The following is a 24,297-nucleotide window of genomic DNA, read 5'->3' on the forward strand; positions in this document are numbered from 1 at the left end:
AGGCGGGGAGGGGAGGCGGCATTAACGCGGAGCCTCTGGCAGGGTGTGGGAGCGGGCTCGGTGCGCGGATTGGCGGGAGAGCTGAGGCCCCGCCTTTTTGGGCGGGACCAGACGATAGCAGCCAATGGGAGGCGAGGCGAGGGGCGGGGCGCGGAGGAGCCGCGTCGCTGCGGGCGCCGGTTCGGAGGGGCCGGGCCGGGCCGGGCCGGGGGGTGCGGGGGTCCCGGGCCGGGCGCTCCCGGGGGGTTCGGAGGGTCCGGGGAGTCCCGGGGCCGCGGGCACGGCGGGATGGTGAGGAGCAGGTTCACCCAGGGCTGGGAGGGGGGCGCGGGGAGGACGCCGGGCCGGGCCTCCCCATCGCGGTGACAGCGCCGGGCCGGTGTCCCTCTCGCCGGACAGGGACGGCGGCTGTGAATTGTCCCCGCGGCGGTGTCCCGGGCCTGCTTCATTTTCCTTTCCCATCACCTTTTAGAGAAATCCGTGACCTTGTGGCATCGCGCAGTTCTAAAAAGCCCTCCGGGAACTTCACGTGCGCGGACTGCAGGCGGCCTCCGGCGCTCCCGGGCCCGGACGGAGCCGCGTGTGCCCGGGACTCGTAGCGCCATGCTGCTGCCGCGGGCTCAGGAGCCGCCCGAGCAACGGTTCGTGCTGCGTGCCCGCTGTCCGGCCGGGATCGGCAGCCCCGGCCTCGCCGTGTGAGCTGAGCTCGGATCCATCGAGCCCCGCGCCTGGGGAGGAGCGGCGCGGTGCTGTTGGGCCGCGGTGTCCGGGATGGGAGCGCGCAGCGCTGTGTCCCTGTGCCCTGCTGACAGCCCCGGCGGAGGGCTGCCCGGCCGCAGCCTCTGACAGCCGCGCCGCCGCTGTGGGACTGCCCAACGCTGCTGGGAGCTCCGCGAGCAGGAGCCGCGGCAGGGACGGCATGGCGGTGAGCATGGACGATGATGTTCCGCTGATCCTCACCCTGGACGACAGCGGCAGCAGCGCCTCAGCCCCTCTGGATGAGCTGGATCGGGAGGAGCTGCCTAACGAAAGTAAGAGCCCTTTGTCACTGCCTGCCCGGGGTTCGTCCCTTTGTCCCGGTGAGACTCCCAGAGCTGTGGCTCGGTGTCCGGGGCTGCCCGGTAACAGCCGGGCAGGAGCCGCCGCTTGTGCCGCTTGTTGCTCACAGCCCCGTGTGACACCGCGGGGCCCGGACAGTCCTTCCAGTGCTGTTTCTAACACACAACTTTGCGCTTTCCCCTGTGACCTTAAGCCCTTTCCTGCACGCTGTCCCAGAGTGTCTCCTTCCCTTGGCACTGTCCCACTGCAGTTATCTCATGTTTTCCTAGCACCATAAACATCTGCACTTTGTGAGGCTCGTTTTGTCTGTTTCTAGTTTACATTCTGATCTTTCCAAGAAGGGAAGCGTTGATAAATCCCTTCCACATCTTTATTGTGTTCTTACCAAAGAACCTGGAGTACTTTTAGACAATACATGCTGTTCAGTGGGGCATAGCCAGCCTGTGAGCACTGGCAGGGGGAAAACAGCAGCTATCATCCTTCAGGAGCTTTGCTTTTCTCCTCAGTGTGTCTTCACTGAAGCCCTCACCCTGCAGCGGGCTGGATGTGGCCAGCAGATGTGTCTGAGCGTGTTCAGAGAGTTTCTGCTTGGTGCTACCCCTCATGGATGTACGTGTGCAGTTTTGTCCAGCACATCCCCGTGACTTCCAGTTGCAGGTGCACACACACAGGTCTTGTGATCCTGCTCCAGCCCGTGCTGCCACAGGCTGAACATTTGGAACAAATGCATCATTTCCTGGCCAGGCATCCCTTTTTTCCACATTGTACCTCTGTGCCACACTGCCTCTGAGATTTGATTTCTCTTGCAATAAGATGAGTTCCCTTATGGCTTCCCAACTCAGGAATTAATTTTGGATAATCAAGATTCTTCCTCCCTTCTCCTCCTCCTCCTCTGCCACCCCACAATACAGATTCCTGACTAAATTGCCCAGTTGACTTTCTCTGAGCTCTCTTTTATCCTTGCTTCATCCCATCTGTCTTTTAAAGTTGAGCCCTCTATTTTTAAGTTAAATAGAAGAGAGATTTCTTCCTCCGTCCATGGGTGTATTTATAGGATTCCTTGTGACTAATTTTAATCACCCTTCCCTCTTTCTTTCCCCCGCCTCCCATCCCTTCAAAGAAGAAGTTGTTGTGAGGCTTAACAATTGCTTGAAGCCAGCATGACTGTGTTAAAGCAGAGGCATGAGAATGAATCTATTAATAAATAAAATTCTCCACATTGAAATACAGGGAAGTTCTTTAGGGACCAATTTTGTGCTTCTTACAGGATCGCTGTGTGTGGTTTTTGAGAACTCATTTCCTGGCATCCTTCAAATGAAATGTCTGTTATTTGTATGTTTTAGTCACTGTTAAAGTTGGATTTGCTGCAGAAATATAAAGCTTAGGCTATGGAAGCAATAGGGAATGATACAGAGCTTTCTGAAGTCAGGGTGGGATGAAGGATTAGGAGGGGAAGGCTGGCATCAACAACTTGAAAGGCACCTTTATCTCTGGGAAGTGGGAAGCTTAAATCAGGGAGGGAGCACACTGACACCAGCACTGGCAAAAGTAAGCTTGTTTAAAAACCAGGATGTGTAGTCCAGCTTTGCTCTTTGCCTGCACAGAAAATCTGCTGTGAAATGCAGCAAAGTTGTGTCTCGTGGAGGCTGTGAGGAATCAAATGTGTCCCCTCTGCTCTGCCTCCCCTTGGCTGCTGAGGACTGGAATGGCATTAACAGAACTGTGTGATGTCATGTTTGCAGTCAGAAGCTTTTCTTTTCCAGGGAAAAAGTGTGAGAAGTGCTTGTCAGGGGAGAGAGAGCCTGCCAGGGTGAAGGTGAGGACATGGGGACAGGGAAGGTCAGGAGGCTCTTTCCTTCTGGCTTTGTCCTCCCTTTGCCTAAACTCTCATAATTGAATATTCAGCCAGAATTTGGAGGAGCAGCTCCCTCATTACTGTGCCTGGCCATCATCAACTCCAAGGGATTCAATGGTAGATTAAACTCAAAACTTTCACTGAGCTGTGTGCCCAGAACAGGCTGGGGCTGTTTGCAGTGAAGGACCCCCCATCCTCTTCCAGGTGACACCTGGGGAAAGACAAAGTGGCTGTAGCTGCCCCTTGTTCAATCACATCTTTGAGGCTGCTAATAATTAAATCTCACCCTTGCTTTGTGTTCCTGTGTGCACAAACTCCTCTACATTGTAGTCCATTCTCCAGCCTGTCACAACCATGTCACTGAGTGCTCTGTACCTGTGGGGTTCAGTGTATCAGCTCTCATGGTTTTTAAGGAACTTCTTGTGCTTTTAAATAAAAAAAAAAAAAAAAAACAAAAAAACAACCAAAAAAAAAAAACCCACAAAAAAAACCCCACCACTATCCATGGTCTGGCTTTGTTCCAGTCAGGTCTTTGGATAAATGAATTTGTAGTTGTGGGTTGAAATAAGTAGAAACAAGGTTTTCTGAAAGCAAGCCTGTAGCAGATGTGAAAAGAAAGGACTGAAGTGCAGGAGTGAATTCCTTTCCAAACCTTGCAGGAGAGTCCTCTCCTGGGTAAGAGGGTGTCTTGGGGTTAGAATAAAAGAGAGCTAAAGGAGAAAATTGTGTGGAAAATTGCATTCTTAAAGAAAATGTCCAGCTGCAAAAATTAATCTCCCAAATCCTCCAGCTCTTAAGCATTTAATGAGAGAAAATACTTGCATGGGGAGGAATATTAAACTCTGCCTTGCTTGGCTTGTGCTGGGATACAGGGCTTCCAGGGAGCTCCCATCTGCAGCCACCACAAAGGGTCAGAATCCAAAGCTGACAGGAGTTCAGACCACATCCAGAGCAACATGCTCCCTGTGGTGCTGATGGTTTTCTGACTGTGCTGTGTAGGGGCTGGGTAATTTTTCTTTGCAGCTCCAGCAGCTGAAGGAGACAGGGAGAAGCTCTTGCATCACCTGGATGCACAGTAGTGGATGTGAGCTGCCTTTCCCTAGCACATCTTATCTCAGCATCTCCATGCAAACTCCACTTAAGCTCCCCAGCCCCTGCCCGAGGGCAATGACTAATAGGAGACTGAATTTCTACAGAAGGCAAGAAGGGAGATGTGAACCTGGCGTGGCCCTTCCCAAAATCCTGTCCTGAGAGCGATGAGAACCTGCCAGGGTTTAGTGATTTCCCATCCCTCCTGAACTCCTGGGAAATGTTTGAACAGAGCTCTCAAAATACCTCCTAAGTGCAGTGTCTGTTTCCATCTACAAAGGCAGCGTGGATAGCCTTGAAACTCTAGGACAGTGTCTCTCCTTGAGCTGATGGGAGCTCTAAACAATAAATGAGTGCACATTGATTTATCCTGTATTAGATCAGATACGAGATTCTCCTTTGCCTCCTGCATGGAAATTGCTGTAGCCTCAAGTAGAGTTTCAGTGTGTTCAGAGCAGAAAGTACAGCTCGGAGTGTTGTACATGGAACAATGGGATATTGTCTGTTTTCCCACACAGTGGGTGATGGCAGGGGGAAAGAAGTCCTCTTTCAACTCTGGGTTTTTACAAGAAAGCAAACTGCATCTCTATTGAGGTAAAAGCTAATTATTAGGGAGGTGGGGAAGCAACTGCAACAGCCAAGAGCGATGTTTTCTAGAAGGATTGTTGGAAAATGGGAACTTGTAACTACTTTGAGTGAGGTGCAATCTCACTTTCTGCTGCCTGAGAAGTGAATTGTCAGAAAAACCAGAGCCAGCCTGGCCTTTTGGGAAGGTGAATTATTTGGGAAGGTGAATATATGCTTGGCACTGCTGGAGACGAGCAGGTGGCCCAAGGTGTGTGAAGAAAATGAGATTTCTCTGTTGTTGAGGTAGGAGGGGCTGCCCCAGGAGTGCTGGGTGAGGAATGTGGGTAAGGAAAGCCAGGGCCTGTTGGTAGAACAGTGTGTGGGGTCTGCTGGAAGGGACAGTTCCCTGATGGAATGTGGGAAGGGGCTTTCAGCAGAGCTGTTCCTTTTGTAACTGGCTGCTGGAGACTCAGGTGGTGGTTCTGAACACAGAGTCTAATTACAGCATTAAATGATCTTGTAGACACCAAACCTGTCTTAAAAAAAGAAAAAAAACCCAGAAAAAACCAAAACCAAAGCTCCTTTACTAAGCCCCAGCTAGACACTTGAGATTTGGGCCAGTTAATGTTCTTTTTGAGGCATGTGAATGACCTGGATTTTGATATGTTTGGTAGCCAATGCAACCTGAAGTGACAGAAATCTCTTCTGTGTTGGATCTGGCTCCAGAACATGTTTGTATTGGCAGTGAGAGGGTTAAGCCTGTCCATGTGGTCCACAGCTTCAGCCCATCTGGTCATGGAATCATCTCAGACAATCCAGAATGGTTTGGGTTGGAGGGGCCTCAAAACTCATCCTGTTCCACCATCATGCCATGGGTGAGATTTCCAGGTGTAAAACAATTCCTGAAGGGCTGAGGAAGCAGAGAATAAACCCCTGACCTTTGGGAAAATGCTGCAACCACACAAACTCTGGGGACCTGTGCTCCTTGTGGAGGCATTCTGGCTTTGCTGCCCTTGGAGGAAAAGAGGCATTTCAAATGTCAGCCACCTGGTAGATTTAGTAAATCCTTCAGGATCTGTAGCTTTTGATCCTTGTGTGGAAGCAAGGGTTGTTTCAGAGGTGGCTGTTTGGGCTGAGGCACTGGGTATCAAATGCTGTAGCTAATTAAGGTGAAGGAATGAAGGGGATGAGGGAACAAGCAACTGCTTGCTTTGGACCTGGCAGATTCCAAGATTTCTGACAGCCAGGCTCTTAAACAGCCTTTTGGATTATCTGGTGCCTTTCTTGGATGCTGTGCAGGATATTTCCTCACGTCATGGCCCCTAGTTCTACCAATTTGCCTTTAATTAGTTCCAGCAGCAGCGCTTCTGCTGCTGCCTTTGGAGGTGAAACATGGCCAGAGCACAGGACTGGGGTCTCATTTTGGGAAGCAGCTCCTCCTTGCACCTAGGGTAAGGCAGGTAATGCCACTGTGGGTCACAATCTCACCTGGAGAGTGCTGATTACACCTGGGAATCAGCAGGAGTGGACAGGTAGGCTTCATTCCTTTGTTATGAGGAGGTGCTGTTTTGCATTGCTGTGCATGATTCATTTTTCTTAATGTGCACCTGCTTAAAATTTATAGAGAGAGGAATTTTTCCAAAGCTCGACTGGTGGTTTTGTGGTGGGTTGTTGGTTATGCCTCTGAAAGTCTCATTTCTCTGACCTAACAGCCTTGCATTCTGCAACTTCTGCCAGGGCTCCTCTAATCCTTTCCTGGCCTAGATCACTTAAAATGAATGTTTTAAGCAAGCAAAGCGAAGCAAAAACTGCCTCTGAGATGAGTGAGGGGTGAAAATCTTGGAAAGGGAAACGAACACCCAAAACATAAGGAGATTATTGTTTTCTCCTTCAGTACAATTCGTTTCCCTGGGTGATGAGCTCTGTAAGCTCAGAGGAAGGAGGGAAATGCTGCTTTTTAGAAGATGTTGGGGATCTTTTGCTATGATGTTAGAAATAGTGAAAAATATGTTTCTGCTCTGAACCGTCCTCTGGAATCTCACTTGTCCTGAAAATTCAGGTTTTAAGGCAGGGCTGGGCTTAAATATTTGAGTAGAGCTGGTGCCTTTCTTTGATGAGAAAGAGCCCTGTGTTGTCCAAAACTCAAGAGCATTTGTGTGGAGACATTCTCACCATGGCTCTGTGAACGTGGTGCCTGTAGAGGAAGAACCCCAAGCACAGTAAAGCACCAGGAGGTATCGAGGGCTGCAGTCATTGTGGGTATTTTTTCCAAGCCTTCCTTGTTTTCTGAGCTCTGCAGGAGAGTGGTTTGCACAATGCACACGTTGTGTGTCTCACAGTGGGATGCTCTGTCAAACAGAATCTCTGCGCTGTTGACTCTTTCACGCAGCGAAGAAAAAAAAAAAAAAAGAAAAAACCAGTGATTTTTGTCTTGAATGCCCCAAGCTGTTCAAATCTGAGCTGGTAACTGCATCTGCAAGGTAGAGAAGACTTGGGTTAGTGTTCCATCAGTGTTCTTTCTCCTTTGTCATCTCCTGGAGCACTGGGGATGGAGATCATCCCACACTGTAAATCCGGGGGGGATCCTGCAGAGTGGGGCAAGGAGTCTGGAAGCTCCACACTCCCTGAAGATGGGAGTGATGACCTTGGTGCTTGGAGGGAGGGAGCCTCTGCCCTTTGTGTGTCTCTTCTCCAGCACATCTCCCATCTTTTTGGGCTGAGAGCCGAAGAACGGGGTGTTTCCTCCCTGAGCTGATTGCTTTCATTGGAAAATGTGGGATAAGGGCATGTGTTGTGTCATCAGGGGGCTCTGCTTTTTTGAACAGGTGGTCCTGGAATTATAAAAGATGTTAAGGAGTTTGAAAGTGTTTGAGCTGCAATTTTCAATTGACAACTTTCCAGCTCGAACCGGTCACTCCTCAGCCACCACAGCTGACTTGGAAACATTTGGCTCGGGAAGCGGAACAACAGTTGGAAACAAATAGTGATTAGTTTTTTCATGGCTTCCCAGGGAACGCATCACTTTGTTCGTTTCCCCCCTCATTTTGTGGTTCCTGTGGATTTTTAAGGCACTGTAGATGCAGGATGTTCAGTTTAGCCAAGCCTGCGTACTGGCAGATTAAAATGAGCAAAGGCTGAGCACGCTGAGTTCACTCATCATAACCAATATGAGGCTTCTCAGAACTTCCTTTGCCCTTGGTGTCTTCACTGAGGAATCCTGCCTGCTGCCGTCAGCCCCCCTGCGTTGAAATCCCATTTTACCCATCTCAGTGCTGTAAGAAGTGCTGTATAAACTAAACAGGAGCATCTGTGAAGTGGTTAGAGTTGTTGTTGATTGCCTTTTCCTTATTGCCTTCAGGGGATTTAGGCTTGAATTTGCTGGAAGTAGAATTTATGAGCCAGAACGCTCCATTTCTGATCCTTGAGCTGGGGAGAGCGCGGTGAATTTGATCGGGCTTTTCTGCTGCCTCCCGTGTCTCTGGCTTTTGCTCTGGACCTCGCAGGGCTCTCTCTGTGTCTTTAACATAATTGCTTTTTGCATGTGGAGAAGAAGGCTGGTTTTCACATGGCTGCTTGCTTTCTGGGAGCTGCAGGAGCAGCATTAGGGTTTGGGCCATCAGTGGTTCTGCAGGACACTGGGGCACCTGTGCCTCACCTGGGGACAGGGAGGCACCAGAGGTGACCTGGTGTTGGTCCACAGCAGCACCGGGGGCTTGGGGACAGATCCTGGGCACGGCAAGAGGACACTGCTGTGGTTTGAATCACACTGTGGGGGTTTGGAGCATCCAGTGCTGCTTTTTCAATCTCGATCTGGTGATGTCTGTTTGGAACAAAAGGCTTTTCTTCTCTTGCTTGTGTGTGGGGGAAGAAAATTTAGGCTGTGTCTCTCTGCGCAGCTGTGTTAAACCCCCTGGTTCTGTGGGGCTGGACATCTCAGCTGCACTTGTATTTCCCACCTAATGTGTGTGTTTCTCTATTGCCACTTGGGAATGCCTGTGTTTTATTCCAGCTATCACTGTTTTGCAGAGAGAGAGCATTTTCACTATCCCCCACAGATATGGGAAAGTTTATGGCACAAAAGCAAAGTGGATTTCACTGGAATGCACAAATATCTTCCTGGTCTTCATTAACCAAATGAAGAAATGCCTGTAGAATTAAGACTAAGGGATCAATCCTGGAAGTGGGAGCACTGAGGAAGATTTTAACATTTGGGTCAGGGGAGTGAAGTGACCAAGTCAAAGCCCTTTCCTTTCAAATACAAGGCTGGTGGCAGGACCTTATCTCTAGTGGTTTGAAAGGAGAAGATTTAAACAATCTAATTTTTCTATACTTTGGGGCAGCACAAATGCCTAGAAAGCAGAAATGTTCATGGAAGCTTTAAAGCTGTTGGAGAGGCAGCAAAAAGTCACAGTACCAACATGTCTGGGCTGGCAAACACAAAAGATATACAGATATTTAGATAAATATATATATCAAATGAAGGAATAGCACCTGGGAGTGGAGGAAAATCCTGAAGAGAAATGTAGTCAGCAGAGTTCAAGGTGCTCTAAGGGACTTGAGAAATAAAAAATCATATTAAATGATTCCAGCCTGTCAGGAGTTCAGGGTTTAACACCCCAGTAGTGCTAAAGGGAAGCTCAAGAGATACTGAATATATTCTATATTTGCTGAAAAGCCAGATGACACAGTCACTGTATGACCTATTCTTCCATCCCCACAGTGAATAGAGATTAAACAGCTGATTCTACAGGCTGGCATTTAAAAATCAGCAGATGACTTTTGCTTTCTGAAGCTGCAGCTGAGGCAGTCTGCACATTTTCATGAGAGTGACTTTCTTCCAGCCCCAGAAGGTGTTTTGCACCAGGCAGGAGATTGCAGGCCAGCCAGCCAGCCAAGATTTCCAGGCCAAACAATGGGAAACCAGCAGTAGCTCTTCTAAAATCTGGATTCAAATGCCATTTTTTTGTGTGTGTGGAAGACTTTTGACGTCAAAGTTGTCCATTTTCTGAAGATGTGGTTCTGTGTGAGGGCTATAGGACTTGATGTAAGGACCAGTTGAGGGAAAATCAGAAAATCAGCTGTTCAGCAGATGTCACATTGATGGTTTAACTCCTTCCTTCCTCTCCAGCCATTAAATACAACCTCCACTTGCTGCTAGCAGTGCTTTCCACCACATGTGCAGAAGCCTTTTTTCCTAATGGAGAACAGTTCCCCAGCACTTGGGCTGGGGTTTTCCCTGCTCCTTTCCATGTGTCTTCCTCTGAAGCTGGCAGCTCCTCTTCCCTTCTGAAGGACCAGGCAGAGGAGATGTGGCAGTGTTGTATTTCAAAGGAATCAGTGTGGTGGAGTCGTGTTCTAACACTGCAAAACACAATTACCTCCTTAGCATTGCTGCACCACAGCAAATAACTCTAATTGGTCTCAGCCTGTCATGGGAAGATGTTGAGAATTTGTTATTTAACTTCTAAATTCATGTCGTTTTCCTGCTATCCCTCTTTCTTCAGGGAAAAAATGGTTAGTAAAGCACATACCTTATTACTGCCTACTTCATTCTAGTGCTGCTTTGGCCACGCTGGAGGTTTGTTACTCAAATTAATCCTGGTTTCTCCCAAAGCTTCCTCTCTGCTTCCCACTGCTAACTTTGTGACTTCCCTGGAGAGCTGCTGGCGGCTGGAGCTGGCAGTCAGTCCTGGCAGCACACTGCTCTCCTTTAAAAGGCCAGATTGCAGCTTAATCAAACATCTTTCCAAACTGCACCAGGGAAATCCAGAGGCTCTGCTTTGGAGAATTGAAATGAGGAACGTGCTCTTAAACTGCTGACATTGTGTTGTTACCGAAGCCAAAGCAGATCTTCAATGTGTTAAAAGCAGGAGACACTGGTTTCCCTTTTTGGAACAAAAAGAGGAAATTCCTTCATGTAACAGGATATGCTAAAGAAATGCTAGAGCTGAGGGACTCTGATATTGTCTCTTTCCATTAACTTCCTCAAAAATTATGAATTAGAAATGTGTGTGTGTGTATTTCACGTCTGGCCTCCTCTCTCTGCCTTAGGCAGAGCTGTCTCTTCTATTTTTCCTTTTTGGTTCGGTTCAGCAAAACCTTAACTGCTTCCAATTGTTTTTTCCATTCATTAGCTGTTCCATAGAGCCCCTCAATGACTCAGATATTTAATTCCAGTTATGGTATCATTTCAGCTCAGTGTGTGTAAAGCCTTTGTTGCCGTGATACGATCGGGCTGATGAGATTATGGAGCATATTGGCTGCTGAAAGGATGGATCATGTGAGTTGTAGGTGATCCTTCTGTTGTGGCATTGGCTTCTCCTTTTTGGTGGTGTTGTGGTTCATTTGTTGAGATAAGAAATAAAGGATATGAAACCGGCAGCAATTTGGCTTGACACAAGTGAGGTTCTTAATTATAGCTTCCTAATGCAACCTTTCATTTTGTGGGACTTTGACTGGATAAAAATGCTTTGGATTTGACTTGGCAGCTCTGTTAAGGCAAGAACTCCTGTGTTCCACAGTTTTATTTTGAAGGAGTGCCTGGTTCCAGCTCTCCCTGTGCTATTTCATGGACTCTCAGATGCAGGAGGATTTAATCCCACATCTGTCAGGAGGCAGCTTTGTGGAACAGGGCTTAGACAGGGGATGGTTTGCATCTGTCAGTTCATCTTCGGCTGCTGAAGTCTTGCTAACCTAATTATGGATTCCAAACATCCCAAAAAGGAGGGATCTGCCCCTCTGCCTCTTGCTGCTGTGTATTCAGGCGTGAAAGTTGTCCCAGGATCTAACAGTTCCTGGCCAAAATTTCCCACATAATATTTCAAGAGGGAAAAAAAGCTGGAGTGACTCAAGGATGAGATCAGAGGAGAGCAGGTGTCCTGGGGAGACGAGGCAGTGAACTGCACAGATGAGGATCTCCAACCAAAAGAGCTTGGCTGCTGTAGATGGGGAAAATTATCCTCATCCTTCTTTTCCTGGAAGTCTTTAATTTTTTTTTTTTTTTTTATTCTTCCTTACAAATGTCTCTGTCCCCAGGAGGGTGGTGCAGGAAGTGAACATCCAAGTGAATCATCGCAGCCCTTCTCCAGAGCCGCAGAGCAAAGGGTTAACTGGCTCTGCCTCACTCAGAGCTCCCTGGATGGAGCCAGGGTTTCTGCTGGGGCTCAACCATGTCCTACCACGCTTTAGCTCTTGTGGCACGGTGCTGGTTTGTGCCCGGGGGGTTTTCCATGTGTGCAGTGCAGCTGTTAGCGAGGATGCAGCGCTCCCCTGATGGAGCAGCGCTGGCCATAAGCTGCGTGCCGTGGAAGGGGCTCGGCAGCACGACTGACAAGAGGCAATGGTATATAAAATGTGACTTACCATGCTGAGGGACATCTGCTCCTCCTTCACGAGGATTCAGCTCCCTGTGGTGATGGAGGCAGGATGTGAGCTCGTGTTGCTGCATCCTCCAGTCAAGGCGAGGACGGTCGCCTTTTACCACTCACAGGAAGTGGCAACATCCGTATTTTTTAAAAAAACTTTCCTGTGTTAAATAGGAAAAAGCTGAAGTGACTTTATTTGTTGAGCTTCACAGCAAGTGAGTGCTGTGAGAATACAGTAAGACAAAGAGCCCCGAGGCCTTTGCATATGTTTCTGCTGTGCTGTTGTCTCCAAGGAAGAGTGTGACTCAGTTACGCTGGCTCGAAATACTCCGAAGTAGATTATTCCTCCTGTAGCAGAAGGGCTTGGCACTGCTCTCTGTTGGAGATGCCCTTTTTTCCTAGGCAACAAACTGACAGCAAATTGTTTAGACTTGCCCATGGCTGTTCTCTTCCTTCCCACCATGTCCCCTGAAACAGAACAGGCGCTGAGATATTTGGGCAGCAAGGAGCAGTCCTGCGATGCTCCCGTTGGCACGGCGCTGAGCTGGCAATCAGGCAGCAGAGGCAGTGATTTCCCTGTCTGTCTGTCTCACCTCTGAGATGTGTGGCCAAGTGCCAGACCAGCTGTGCTTTCCAGGCAGCTCCCAGCTTTTTTTCTCCGGGGTAGGTGAGCCTGGCCTTGAAGAGACAAGCACGTGAGTGTTTGTGCCTCAGTGCTTGCAAGGAGCAGTTTCTTATCAGCCTCCTTGGAGGAGGGAGGGAAGATTAATCCTCTGGAGGTGAAACTACATGGCCTGTGAGCCCTTGGGAGGGAAAATGCCATCATTGGCGCTGGGACAGCTCCAATACTTGACTAAAATCTTGGCTTTGGGACTGAAGATGCCTGCACAGATTGTGTTGGGGAAGGGTAGGCATCTACCTTGTTTCCATGGTTTTTTTTATGGATTTGTACCTTCTGTAGTGAGTGTTCCCTGTGGTTCAGCTGATGAGAGCTTTCCAGGAGAGAGGAGTGCTTCTGGAGTGCTGTCCTTCTCCTTGAACATCCTCACCAGAGCCTCAGGGAGGAATGTGGCTGAGAGAGCCAGAAACCTCAGCCAGCACAGGGCTCCTGCACTGGGACAGGTCTTGGGTGTGAGCTCAGGAGATCCAGGAACACCAAGAGAACCTTTGATCCTGCTGGGATCTGCCTTCTCCCATGGGCTCATGTTCAGTGCTGTGGGATACCTGGTTATGTTTGTATTAAACCAAAAACTTGGGCTCTGTGACTGAGGTTGGGAATTACAGATCCAGTGAAGATGGAGGGTGTGAGAAATAGAGGGGGTTATGGCAGTGAGGAATGCAAAGCCTGAAGAGAAATGACTCCAACTGAATGGTAGAATGGTAAATTCATAGAATGCTTTGGATTGGAAGGAGCAGACTCCTTCCACTAGAACAGGTTGCTCCAAGCCCCATCCAGCCTTGAGCACACTGGTGACTGGAGCTGCCCAGACCAAGTGCCTGGAGAGTTTGACCTTTCCCCCATGCAGGAGGTGATGCCTTCCTTCCTCTTCCCTCTTTTGGTGAATCAGGGTCCTTGCAAGGCCACAGGAATGAAGCTGTGTCCTGTCTCCAAAGTTGTGTGTCCTTGGCATTTCTTTTTTTTTTTGCCTGTCAAGAGAAACATCACTCACACATGGAACTCACTGGAGCAACTTGCATCTTACATCGACTCCACGTGTGATGCATGAACAGCATGAATGACAGAATAAGGATATTTTTTGCTGATTTAAGTCACTTCTGCCTTCACATGTTCTGCAGTGTTCTGTCAGCACGGGTGTACTTGCTAAAATAACAATATCTGGGCAGGATGGAAACTTAACATCCAAACCATCCTCTGCCATTTAGGAGAACGCCCTGGTAAGTCCAGTAAAGGCTTTGGAGCCAGTTAGGGAATCTCAGTCTGTTTCAGTGCAAGGCCATAAAAAATGTGTGTGCTGTCTGGCAGGCAGAACATCTGCCAAACTGGCTAATGAGAGCCAGGCTGGGGGAGCTCCAAGGCAAATGGAAGAGCTGCCCCGTAGGGCTGGTTTATAACTCTTTGAATTTGTAGGAGGTTACTAGTTTGTTGGAATTTTGGAAAAATTACTATTTATTTAAAGAAGTGCAAGACACCAAAAACCAAGGAATTCCAGAGTGACTTCAGTTTGATATATAATAGCTGGCTGGGAAGGGTGATTTACCCCAGCTTCCTGTGGATGTTTTCTGTCCCTTATTCTCCTCTCAGCTCTGCCCTGGAGATCCCCCGTGGCTGCGTGAGCTCCTCCGAATGAGAGGAGTTTGTTTGCTCTCGGCCCATGGAGAGTTTTTCTTTCCCCTAAGCAGGGAATTTGTTTTGCAGAGGGAGAGGTTTGGGCTCTGGAAAGTTTATGCTCCTTCTCTTTCTTCCTTGTTTTTTTGTTTTTTATTGTAATGATGACATATGGAAACTATTTACACAGGAGCATGCTCGGCTGCACTGAATGGAAATGCTGGAGTCCCGGCAGTCTCGTTCTGGATGCCTTGTGTAAGCAGCCAGCTGGTTTTGCTTTTCCTTTTATTTTTTTTTTCTTTCCCCCCCTCTTTTCTTTTTTCCCCTCCCTCCCTGCCTCTCTCTCTTTTCAGGGACGGACTGGGATAAGTTACACAAGTGTAAGGAAGGAAGCTTTGCCATCTGTGACCGGCTCAGTTCTCTTCCTTTGGCGCGCCCCTTGCGCCGCGAACTTCACGAAATATCTGTTTTCTTTTTCGTGCTGGAGATTCCTTGCAGTGCCTGCTCAGCACTTTGACTCCTCTCCCGTTAGCTCATCGTGAGCAAGTTGTGCTAAATGCCAAAACACGAGAGCGCAGCACACGAATCCCCGCTTCGCCAGCACGCTTGTGCCTGGCAGCTCCTCGTCCTGCAGCTAAACCTTCCAAAATCTCGCCCTCGGAAACAGCCAGGGAAGGGATCTCACTGAGGTCTGAGCCACCTTCCTCAGAGGGGAGGGGAGAAGCCGCTCAGTTCTGCAGGCAGCAGAGCAGAATCTTTTGTGCGGAGCTTTCCCCTGAGGAAGCCGCGAAATCGAGGAGCAGCTTTGGGAAGGGAGGGAGGAACTTCGGGCTGCGAGCGCCAGCGGCTGCCATGCAGTGGAGGGAGCTGCCTGCCATCTACTTCGAGGATCCCGGGAGCCCCGTGGAGAGATCCTCCTATCTCATTGAGCTCCATACTGATGGTAAACGCCGTCGGGGATGTTGTGCAGCACGAGCGGAGCCGAGCTTGCATTAGTCTGTGTCATTGTTATCATGGGAGCAGCTGAGGAAATTAGCTCGCTGGAGGGCTGCCAAGCACACAGTCAGAGGGCTGCTCTTCAAATTTATTATTATTTTTATTATTATTTATGACCCAGATGATGCTGTTGCCTCAGGGATGCTAGATCAACCTTCTGGTACCTGATGGGGAAGGAGCTGATCCACAAAACGCAGCTCCCCACCGGAACACTTGAGTGCATTTTCTGTTGTCCGTGCCTGGTTTAGACAGCAGGAAAGAATCTTGATTTCTAGAGCTGTTTTTTGGTTCTGATTTGCATCTCTGCGTGCTGTTTTGTATTTGCAACCTTGGTCTCAGAGCTGGGACAGCTCTTCTGTGGGAAGCACAGAGCGGGGTCCTGTCCTGGGTTTTGCAGGAGTGTGTCTGTTCCTAGTGTCTAGCCTTTCCAGAGAGGTTTTTGCAAAAGAGCTGCTTCAGGGTTAAAGGTAATTTTGGCATCTTTTGGCAGGGTCCAGTGTGCTGGTGTTTAGGTTAATGCTACAAACCTTTGCTGTTTTGGCCACACTGTGTTTTGATCCTCGTAAATTTTGTATATTCTGTAATGTAAAGTCCAGGTTCTGATGTAGATATGTTCCTTCTGTAACTGTTAAGCATCAAATGTGAAAAGGTTTTGCCCTCAGGCTGCAGTTTGAGGGAGTCTGTCTTTTTGAGACACATCCCCAGCAAAAGCTTTGTAAATAATAACATTTAAGAACTTTTTAGAGCTTGCAATATAACGCTTCTGATTTTTGCATATGGCTGTCATCTCTTAGTTAAAAAGCAGACAAACCAGAAGGCTGCCATTCCAGCTCTGTGGATAAATAAAAACTCCATCATTCAGGTTTTTTTTTTTTTCAAGAGCTGTGCTAAATCAAGGGGTGTGGGGGAGGAACCGGCCTCATTCAAACATTTGTCCAGATTTTGAGTGGTATTTTAAGGGTGTGGGGGAAGCAAGGAAGAGAAACAGGCTTCGTGCTGCAGAATGCTCAGCAACCTGAGTGTGCAATCTGGAAGGTCTTCACAAACCCCAGAGAAATGTTATCTTAATTTGATTTGGGGGTGGAAGAGGCAGCTGTGGCTGTGCACTGGTGAAGGGGTTCTGATTTCTTCCCACTCCCTGCCTCTGCCAGGAGCACATGGTGCCATTTCTCTTGGCGGGTGCAGAGTTTTTGGCATGGACTCCCTCTCCACTCCAGAGGGTGTTCTGGAGAGACTGAATCAGTAATTCATCCAGGATTATTTTGTCACAGCAACTCTTCAGCAGGCTGTCATGAGAGGGGAAGAGAACCTCGTGGTGCTTTTTGCCCACTCTCAGATAACAACTTTGAACACAGAGAGAACGAGCTGCCACACCACAGCTCCTGTGCTCATAAAAAAAGGGGGAAATCAGCACTGCTGTGCTGGCAAGCTCAATTTTACATGTACCCACTTCGGGAACATGAGGCACTGGAGGAGGGAAGTCTCTTCTGAGAGCAGGAACAACCATGTGATGTGGGAAATGTTTGAAACTCTGGAGAACTGAGAGTGTGGCTAGCTCCACCACAGGCCCTAAGCAGGTCTCACTGCTGGGGGTTCTCTGCTCAGTATTCTTTGTCAAAGGTAAAATAAAACCCCCAGTCCCAGAAGAAGAAACCAAGTGACATTCCCTTTTTGTACAGTAATTGTTTCCTTGCTTAGTTTTCATCTGTCTTAATAGCAGTGAGGCTGCAGAATGCAAAAATAGTAATTATTTTGGAGTTTACATACATGCCCTGTATAACTCCCCCATGGGAAGGGCACTGTGTATGTGTGGCTCTGCTTGGGAGTTGTTTTTTTTTTGCGATTGAATTGTTTTAGGTTTTTTTAAACAAAATCTTTATTTACAAAATCTGGTTCACACGTTCAGTATGGCATTGTTCTATAGTTCTTTGCTGGCGAGAAGGACAGGCGCTCAGAAATTTCAGAATTAATGTGTGGAGTGTGAGCAGAAAATTCATCTTGCGGTTTGTTTGCATCAGAGGGGTGTCAAAACTTATCAGCACCTCCGAGTGTTGATGTGTTATTTAGTGGCTCTGAAGTGCTGGGAGAAATGGGGCTTTCTGCTCAAACTACTGACAGCTTCTCTCCTCCCATTGGTGAGGGGCAGGGGCAGGGGCAGTGCTGTGTGTGTCCTTCCATGGCCTCTGCTCCAAGGACAAAAAAGCGTGCAAAAAGCTTCCTGCTCCATCAGCAAATGCTCTTCTCTTCACTGGGCTGGCCATCCTGGGAGGCTGGTGGCTCTCACCCGCCTGGTTGTAGTTTCTGATGCTGATGGCAAGCTTCAGGCATGACAGCACAGAGCTCTGAGCCAGGAGAGCTCCTTGCTGTACTGAGTAGGAAGCTGTCTCTTCTGATGATCTTCCGGGAGCATTCCCGTGTGCAAGTGCTGGCTTTGAGTGTCTCTTTAAAGCTCCTACCTGCCAAGAGTCAATTTGTCACTGTACAGCTGCCACTTTCCCAGCTGCTCTGGCTGTCTGTGATCCCAGAGCCTCCTGCTGCAGCCCAGCTTCCCTGATGGTGATCCCTGTTTCTCTGCTGCAGATGGAGGCAGCTATGACGTTGTCAGTGATGCCTCCAGCCCCGCGGCCAGGGAGTGCTGCGCCCAGCAGAGCTCTGCCCGCCACAACTGGGAGATGAACTACCAAGAGGCAGCCATCTACCTCCAGGTGAGCCCTGCTGGATGGGGGGAGAATGCTCTGCAGGAGCTACCGTGGTTCTTGGCCATGGGAAACAAACAGTGTCTGTTTTGAGGCTGAAAATTGGGTGCTTGGCCAGGGATTCTGCTTCGGGAGTGGGGCGGTGCTGGAGGCACCTCCGGATGGGCTTTGGAACTCACCTGGGGCAACTGAACAACAAAATCCCCACCCTCTCCCAAGGACTGTGCTGGCTGGGGGGTTCAGCACGTGCACAGTTCTGCCACCTTGGCATGGAGGTTTTTGTAGCTGGTCACAGATTGTCATTTCATCTCTGCAGTCTCTCCTGGGGGAATGGTCAGAGCTCTCCTGGGGACGTCTCCTGTTCTGGAAGTGCAGGTCCCAGTCCTGCCTAGGCCATGGGGTGGCCCAGTTAGTGTCAGTCAAGTCCTGCAGCTCATGTGAGGCACGAGAGAAAGCAGAGGTCTTGATTTCTACAGGATTAAAGGATGCTGGGATTAGGATCAGCCCAGAAGTGAAATTTATAATATTTAAAACAACGAAGAATCAAACCCCACCCATGCTTCAGTTACCGGAAACACCATCCTTACTGCAACAAAGGGTTTGCTTTTTTTAAGGTTACTTTACATCTGGTGTGAGGAATCAGCCACCAACATTGAGCTTCTCCCAGAGCTGTCCAGTCTGAAATGGTTGCTGGTTCCATTACTGTCCGTCCTTCCTTCTCTTTGTTCCCTTTCAAAGCTCTGAGATGCTTTGGACCCAGTTGGGTTTATTTTTTTTGTTTAAGCTACTGCAAGGTGACAGAAACCATTTGTTCCTCCATGCTTTGACCCCACAGGACTGAGAAATCTCACTTCTCAGATATTTTAAAACAGTGTAGGCTGGACCTTGGCAGCCCTTGAGCTCCTTGGCGTGATGGAGCAGCTCTGACAACGCAGGGTGGCTCCAGCCTCCATCCCAGGCTTTTGTTTAAACTCCTGATTATTGGAGCAGCTCTGCAAAGGGTCATTGAGCTGCTGCAGCTCTGATGGTAATGGGCACAGCAGGCCTGGCCCTTTGGATGGGGATGATTGCTGCTGCTGCCTTGACCAATGGCCACGGTGACACTGTCCTTGAAATGAGGTAGAATCATTAAAGAGAGTTTTGTGAGCAGTGGCTGCAGCAAGTGTTGGGTCTGGATAAGAGGCTTTGCTGTCCGGGCACGTTTGGAATTGCTTGGCTCCCAAGAGGCAGGATTTAGGCTGTTTGTCATTCCACAAGTGTGTCCTGCCAGGCGTGGATGGGAACGACCCTGCTGATCTCAGCCTGGGCTCTTTGCAGGGCTGGCTCTGTCCTGCTCCAGCCTGGCTCTCTGACCCAGCAGTGTTTGTTCTGAAACCCAGTGTGAGCTGGAGTAAGTGAGAAACACTGGGAGCCCTCTTCTGAGCGAGTCTGGAGAATGCTTCACTTCCTAAAGGAGAGTTCCCTGACCTCATTATCCATTTGCAATCACAGCTATTCTGCTTTGATAGTAATAGCTTGACTGTCCTTGCAGTAATTGCCTGCCTGGGAAGATGTTAATTTAAATAAAACCTCACCACTTCTTGTGCATCTGTGTGGCCCTGCTGGGGAAAAGCCATCTCTTATGACAGTTCCCAAGAGGCAGCAAGTTTCTGTGAGTGACAAAAGCTCCCTTGCCAAAACTGTTGACTTGAGAAAGAGAAGAAGCTGTTGGGTGGTTCTGATGGAAACCCTCTAAAATCTCCCCAAACTAAGTTTCATCCTAGGGGTAAAAATAGTCACGATGTAGCTGTTTGAAAATCAGTTGTAGGCAAAGTGTTAAGATGGAGTATCTGACCTTTTAATGTTAATTAAGCTTTCTAGTTAAGAGGGAATGACAAATCAGCACAGTGACTTGTTAATTTTTCATGGAGTCTGTCTTACATTCCTGAAGCAGAAAACACTGTGTGTGCTCCAGTGTTTTCTCCCAGACATTTTGCAAGGCCAAGATAAGGAGGAACAACTGTCAGCCAGGTGCCCTGGAGCTTATCTGGGTGTTTTCATGTTCTGTCCTGGAGAAGTTTAATCAAATAAGTCTGTAAAAATGTGGAAGTAGTTGCAAGTAAATGAAGTGCTGTGTTTATGTTGGGATGTTGGCTGAAGATTCTTTGCCTGTCTTTGTAAACTCTCCCAGCTCTCTGCCTCATTGTGAAAAGGCTCAGGGGTTTCTGAAGCAGGAGTTTGTGGATATTAAAGAGTTTCATTACTCATGAGCAGAAGGGGATGTCCCATGTGTGTGGAGTCCATTCCTCAATAAACACATCAACAACAGGCTGTAAAGGGGAGTATGTTGGGAATTGTATCTAATCCCTAAAAAAGTCTGCATTCTTCACTCTTTTGTAGTACCAAGAGTACTAATGCTGATCCCTTCTTTATTCCTGCTGCCCTAGGAAGGAGAAAATAACGACAAGTTCTTCACTCACCCCAAAAATGCCAAAGCACTCGCTGCCTACCTCTTTGCACACAACCACCTTTTCTACCTGATGGAGCTGAGCACGGCCCTGCTGCTGCTGCTGCTGTCCCTCTGCGAGGCTCCAGCGGTCCCCATGCTCCGGCTGGGCATCTTTGTGAGTACCTGGGCCTAAATGGCAAAGTCTGCTTGCTCTGCAGCGTGGGTAACAGGAAAATGATGGCCAAACACAGAGGAAGAGGAGGCAGTAAGAGGAAAAAAATCCACCTGGCTTGTTCTGTAAATGGTTGACAGCAGATAGGCCAGACAGCAAAACTTCCCTTTTCCATCTGATCTAGGCAGACCACAATGAAAGTGATACTCATTTTGCATTATCAATTTGTGCAGTTCTTCATTTAGTAACAGAAATTGGTGTTTTTTTCCCATTTTTGTCAGATAACTCAGCAGTCTGTGGCCTTTGATGGGGTGGTTTCAGAGCTGTCGTGAGGGCTGGTGCCATTACCCCAGCACCACCTCTGGTTCCTAGAGTACAGATCAGGATCTTCCCTGTGATTGTCCAGAATGTCTAATTCAAGGGAAAACCCTCTCTGTATAAACTCCCTCTGCCCAGGAGCTCTCCTTCCTGTGTTCCTCTAAAAAAAAATTACAGTATCCATCTTTTTTTTCAAAGTGTTTCTTCTCAAGTTGTTGATGTCTTGGCCTTTTGTTTCAAATGTATCAATAAGTTTTTTTCTGTGTTGCTTAAGCCCAGAAGGGACATGGATTTCAGGAATTTCTGCCCTGGTACTGCTTAAAAGAAAATTGCACAGGCTTTAATAAAAGCACAAAGCAGTAGATACAGAAATTTTGAAAAACACTGCTATGTTAGCTGTAAAAGAGTGGCTTGGGGTTTTCCTGCATGCCACAAGGCAATGCTCAGACTGCTGTCAAGGCCAGCTGCTCCTTGGAAAAGGAGGGGCAGGAGAGTGGCCTCTGCTGTGCTGCTGTTCTCACCAAACCTGTGCTGCGGCAGGTCCACGCAACCCTGGAGCTGTTTGCGTTAATCGTGGTCGTCTTTGAGCTCTCCATGAAGATGAGGTGGCTGGGCTTCCAAACCTTTATCAGGCACAAAAGGACTATGGTCAAGGTGAGTTGTCTGCTTGGTTGCCAGGGCTTCTCCTGTGGCACCTCCAAGAACCAAAGAGCCAGATGAAATGCTGTCCTGCACCGCAGCAGGGTGACGTAGCCGCGGTGTCCCAGCTGCCAGATGATTCGTGCGACATCCCTCAACTCTCAGGGACACCTCCCATCCTTCAAATGTGCAGATAAACAGGTGCTCAGCCAGAGCTTTGCCTCTGATCCCCCCTTTCTTGCAGACGTGTGTGCTGTTGGTGCAGTTCATCGAGGCCATCGTGGTGCTGGTGCGCCAGACCTCGCACGTGCGCATCACCCGCGCCCTGCGCTGCATCTTCCTCGTGGACTGCCGCTACTGTGGGGCTGTCAGAAGGTGATGCTGGGCTGCCTGGGGCTTCTGCCCTCACTCCTGGGCTGGGCTGGAGGGAAAGCACTCACGTCCTGTCGAGTTGGGCGTGGCTCTTGGGTCTTCAAAAAGATAGGAGCTGCTGTTGGTTGTTGTAAAGTTGTTTATTGCATGAACACATCGGTCTCGAAGAGTTCAGGGTGTTGAAGTCCATGCTAAAAGCTTCCTGGCATAGAGTGCTGGTGTTCTGAGCAGAAGCAGCAGCAGCTAGCAGCTACTATCCCTTTTTTTTTCTTCTTCCCCTTTGCACCCCAGTACAGGGGGATTTTATTAATAAATCATCCAGTCAGCTAAAAACAATATTCTAAAACATCCTTCCTGCACCTATCCGAGCTTGATTCTAACATGTGAAAGCAGTGTCAGTGCTTACCCAAAGTCTACACAGGTAGTTCTCTCTGTTCATGCAAATAGTTCTGTCTGTTCTATCTAGAAATGCAAGCAGTGTTCTGCTGTGTTTTCATTATGTCTGGAGCTAAGTTAATTTTGTGAAAGGTAACACTACTGAACTTTAAACTAGGCTTTAGGGCTTTTAACTAGCTAACACAGTCTCTTAAGGCACTTAAAATACGTTTCTACTTACTTAAAACTAAAACTTACACTTTTACTTCATGTCTGTGTGGCTTAATATATTTAACTTTCTCTAAAAGTTCCAATTTAATCCCTGCATTCCTTTCTCTCTCTGAGGGACTCAGAGAGGCTTCTATTTCATGCATTCCAGCAAAATCCTGCAAGCATCCCAGGAAAGTCAGTGTCTTTCACTGGCATTTGTGTTGGAGATGGTTCCAGTGTGAGCTAAGTGTGGATGTGCTGATGGTGCACAGGGCTTGGGTGTATAAACCACCTCAGAGAGACCAGCACAGGGTGTGGCTGCACTGGCTCTGCTCCTGGGCTTGCCTGGAAACTGCACAGTGAATCAGAGCTGCTCTTCAGTCTGCAGAAGGAGAGCTGACAGCGTGACATTAGTGTTGTTTGCAATACCTGAGAGCTGACTGCAAAGGACAGATGGGTAGCTTGGAAATGATCCTAATTTAGCAAGCTTTCTACTTTTAATCCTTGGAGGGAGTGGGAAGAAAGCCCTCGAGTGTGGAGTGGTGGTGGTGGGTTTTTTTCTTTCCCCTGACAACCTGGAGGAGTAAATGTGCAAATTTTAATTTATTAATGTTTTCTCTTATTTTTCAGAAATCTGCGACAGATCTTCCAGTCCCTCCCACCATTTATTGACATCCTTCTCCTCCTGCTTTTCTTCATGGTAATTTTTGCTATTCTAGGTGAGTTGTATTTATGGGTGGAGAAGTGATGCTCTTAACCAGTGATTGTCCAAAAGCAACATGAACAGCCTGGATGAATATAAAGCTGATCAGATCCAAAGTGTTGCCAGGATCTTCCATTGATCCCATTTCATCTGCAGTCATCTGGAAGGCAGAGTTAAAATCTGAAAGCTGGCTATTTAATTTTGAGACAAAAGTCCTTTTGACCTCTTCCAGAGCACAGTCAGTGGTGTGTGTTTTCAAGCTCTGCTTCCACCAGCTCTTGCTCAATGCTGACACTTTAATCTCTGCATCCCCACAAATGCATTGTCTGGAGTGAACCTGCTACAGTCCAAACCATCCCCAGAAAGTTTATTTTCCAAAAGGAGCAGCGAAATGCCAATGACATCTATTGGCAAATATCTGTGGAGAAAGTCTTCCAGATACTCCCATCCTCAGGGTGTCAGAGAGGATTTGCTGTTAGTGGGACCTTCCCTCTGGGAACTGCTCCACTGCTCGACATTGAACTGACTTTATTTTTGTTTGTTCTTTCTCCTTTCTCTCCTCCTCTGTTTTCCCTGCTACCTCTTTAGGTTTTTACTTGTTTTCTCCTAACCACTCGGATCCAGTGAGTATCTTGATTCTTTCATTAAGAGTTCAGCATTACAGTGCAGTCATAGTTTATTCCATGTGAGACCAAACTCTGGCTGCTCCTGGCAGTGTCACCCTGCTCTACCCTCTGCTGGGGAGGAAGACTGTGGAAGGAACTTCCTCCGAGACAGGATGTCCCAAAGGGAACATTCTCAGAGTTGTTCCTTGTCCTTGATGCCTTCATTCAGCCAAAAGAGCCACCTGCCACTGTCCCCAGGGGAGGAGGTGTCTGGGGCAAAGCTCAGCCACTTCCACTGCTGTGGTCAGAGTCCAGCAGTCACTGGTTCCTGCTGCTGCCCAGGCTGTGGATGCCTGGGAGAAAGTACTAACAAAAATGTGCTTTTGGTTTAACCCTTCACACACCATTCCTCAGGGAACTTTAAGAAGTGCTGAAGTACTTTTCCCTAGGGAAGGCATCAGGGAATTGTGGGAGTGCCTGTGTCCAAAGGGCTGGGGGGACTGGTTGTTTCTTTGAACAAAATGTCCCTATGAGTTCCTGCTTGCATTTTGTCATGGGAATT

General features: G+C 48.3%; 1 protein-coding gene across 2 annotated transcripts in view; it reads left to right on the top strand.

Annotated features, from left to right (window-relative positions):
- The first annotated feature begins 523 nt into the window (after positions 1–523).
- TPCN1 (two pore segment channel 1) overlaps positions 524–24,297 on the top strand; it is a 40,712-nt gene continuing 16,938 nt past the window's right edge. The window contains exons 1-7 of one of the 2 annotated variants that reach the window (XM_053959190.1): positions 524–1,031; positions 17,798–17,922; positions 20,340–20,516; positions 21,372–21,485; positions 21,715–21,845; positions 23,058–23,146; positions 23,719–23,753. In XM_053959190.1, the coding sequence (XP_053815165.1) occupies positions 920–1,031; positions 17,798–17,922; positions 20,340–20,516; positions 21,372–21,485; positions 21,715–21,845; positions 23,058–23,146; positions 23,719–23,753 (783 nt within the window). In that variant the 5' untranslated portion in view covers positions 524–919. Of the gene's footprint in view, positions 1,032–14,711; positions 15,165–17,797; positions 17,923–20,339; positions 20,517–21,371; positions 21,486–21,714; positions 21,846–23,057; positions 23,147–23,718; positions 23,754–24,297 lie in introns of those variants that run through there. The other variant, XM_053959189.1, reaches the window with a different exon arrangement.

Source organism: Vidua chalybeata, chromosome 18, assembly GCF_026979565.1.
Source record: "Vidua chalybeata isolate OUT-0048 chromosome 18, bVidCha1 merged haplotype, whole genome shotgun sequence".
In the NCBI taxonomy this organism is placed as follows: Eukaryota; Metazoa; Chordata; class Aves; order Passeriformes; family Viduidae; genus Vidua; species Vidua chalybeata.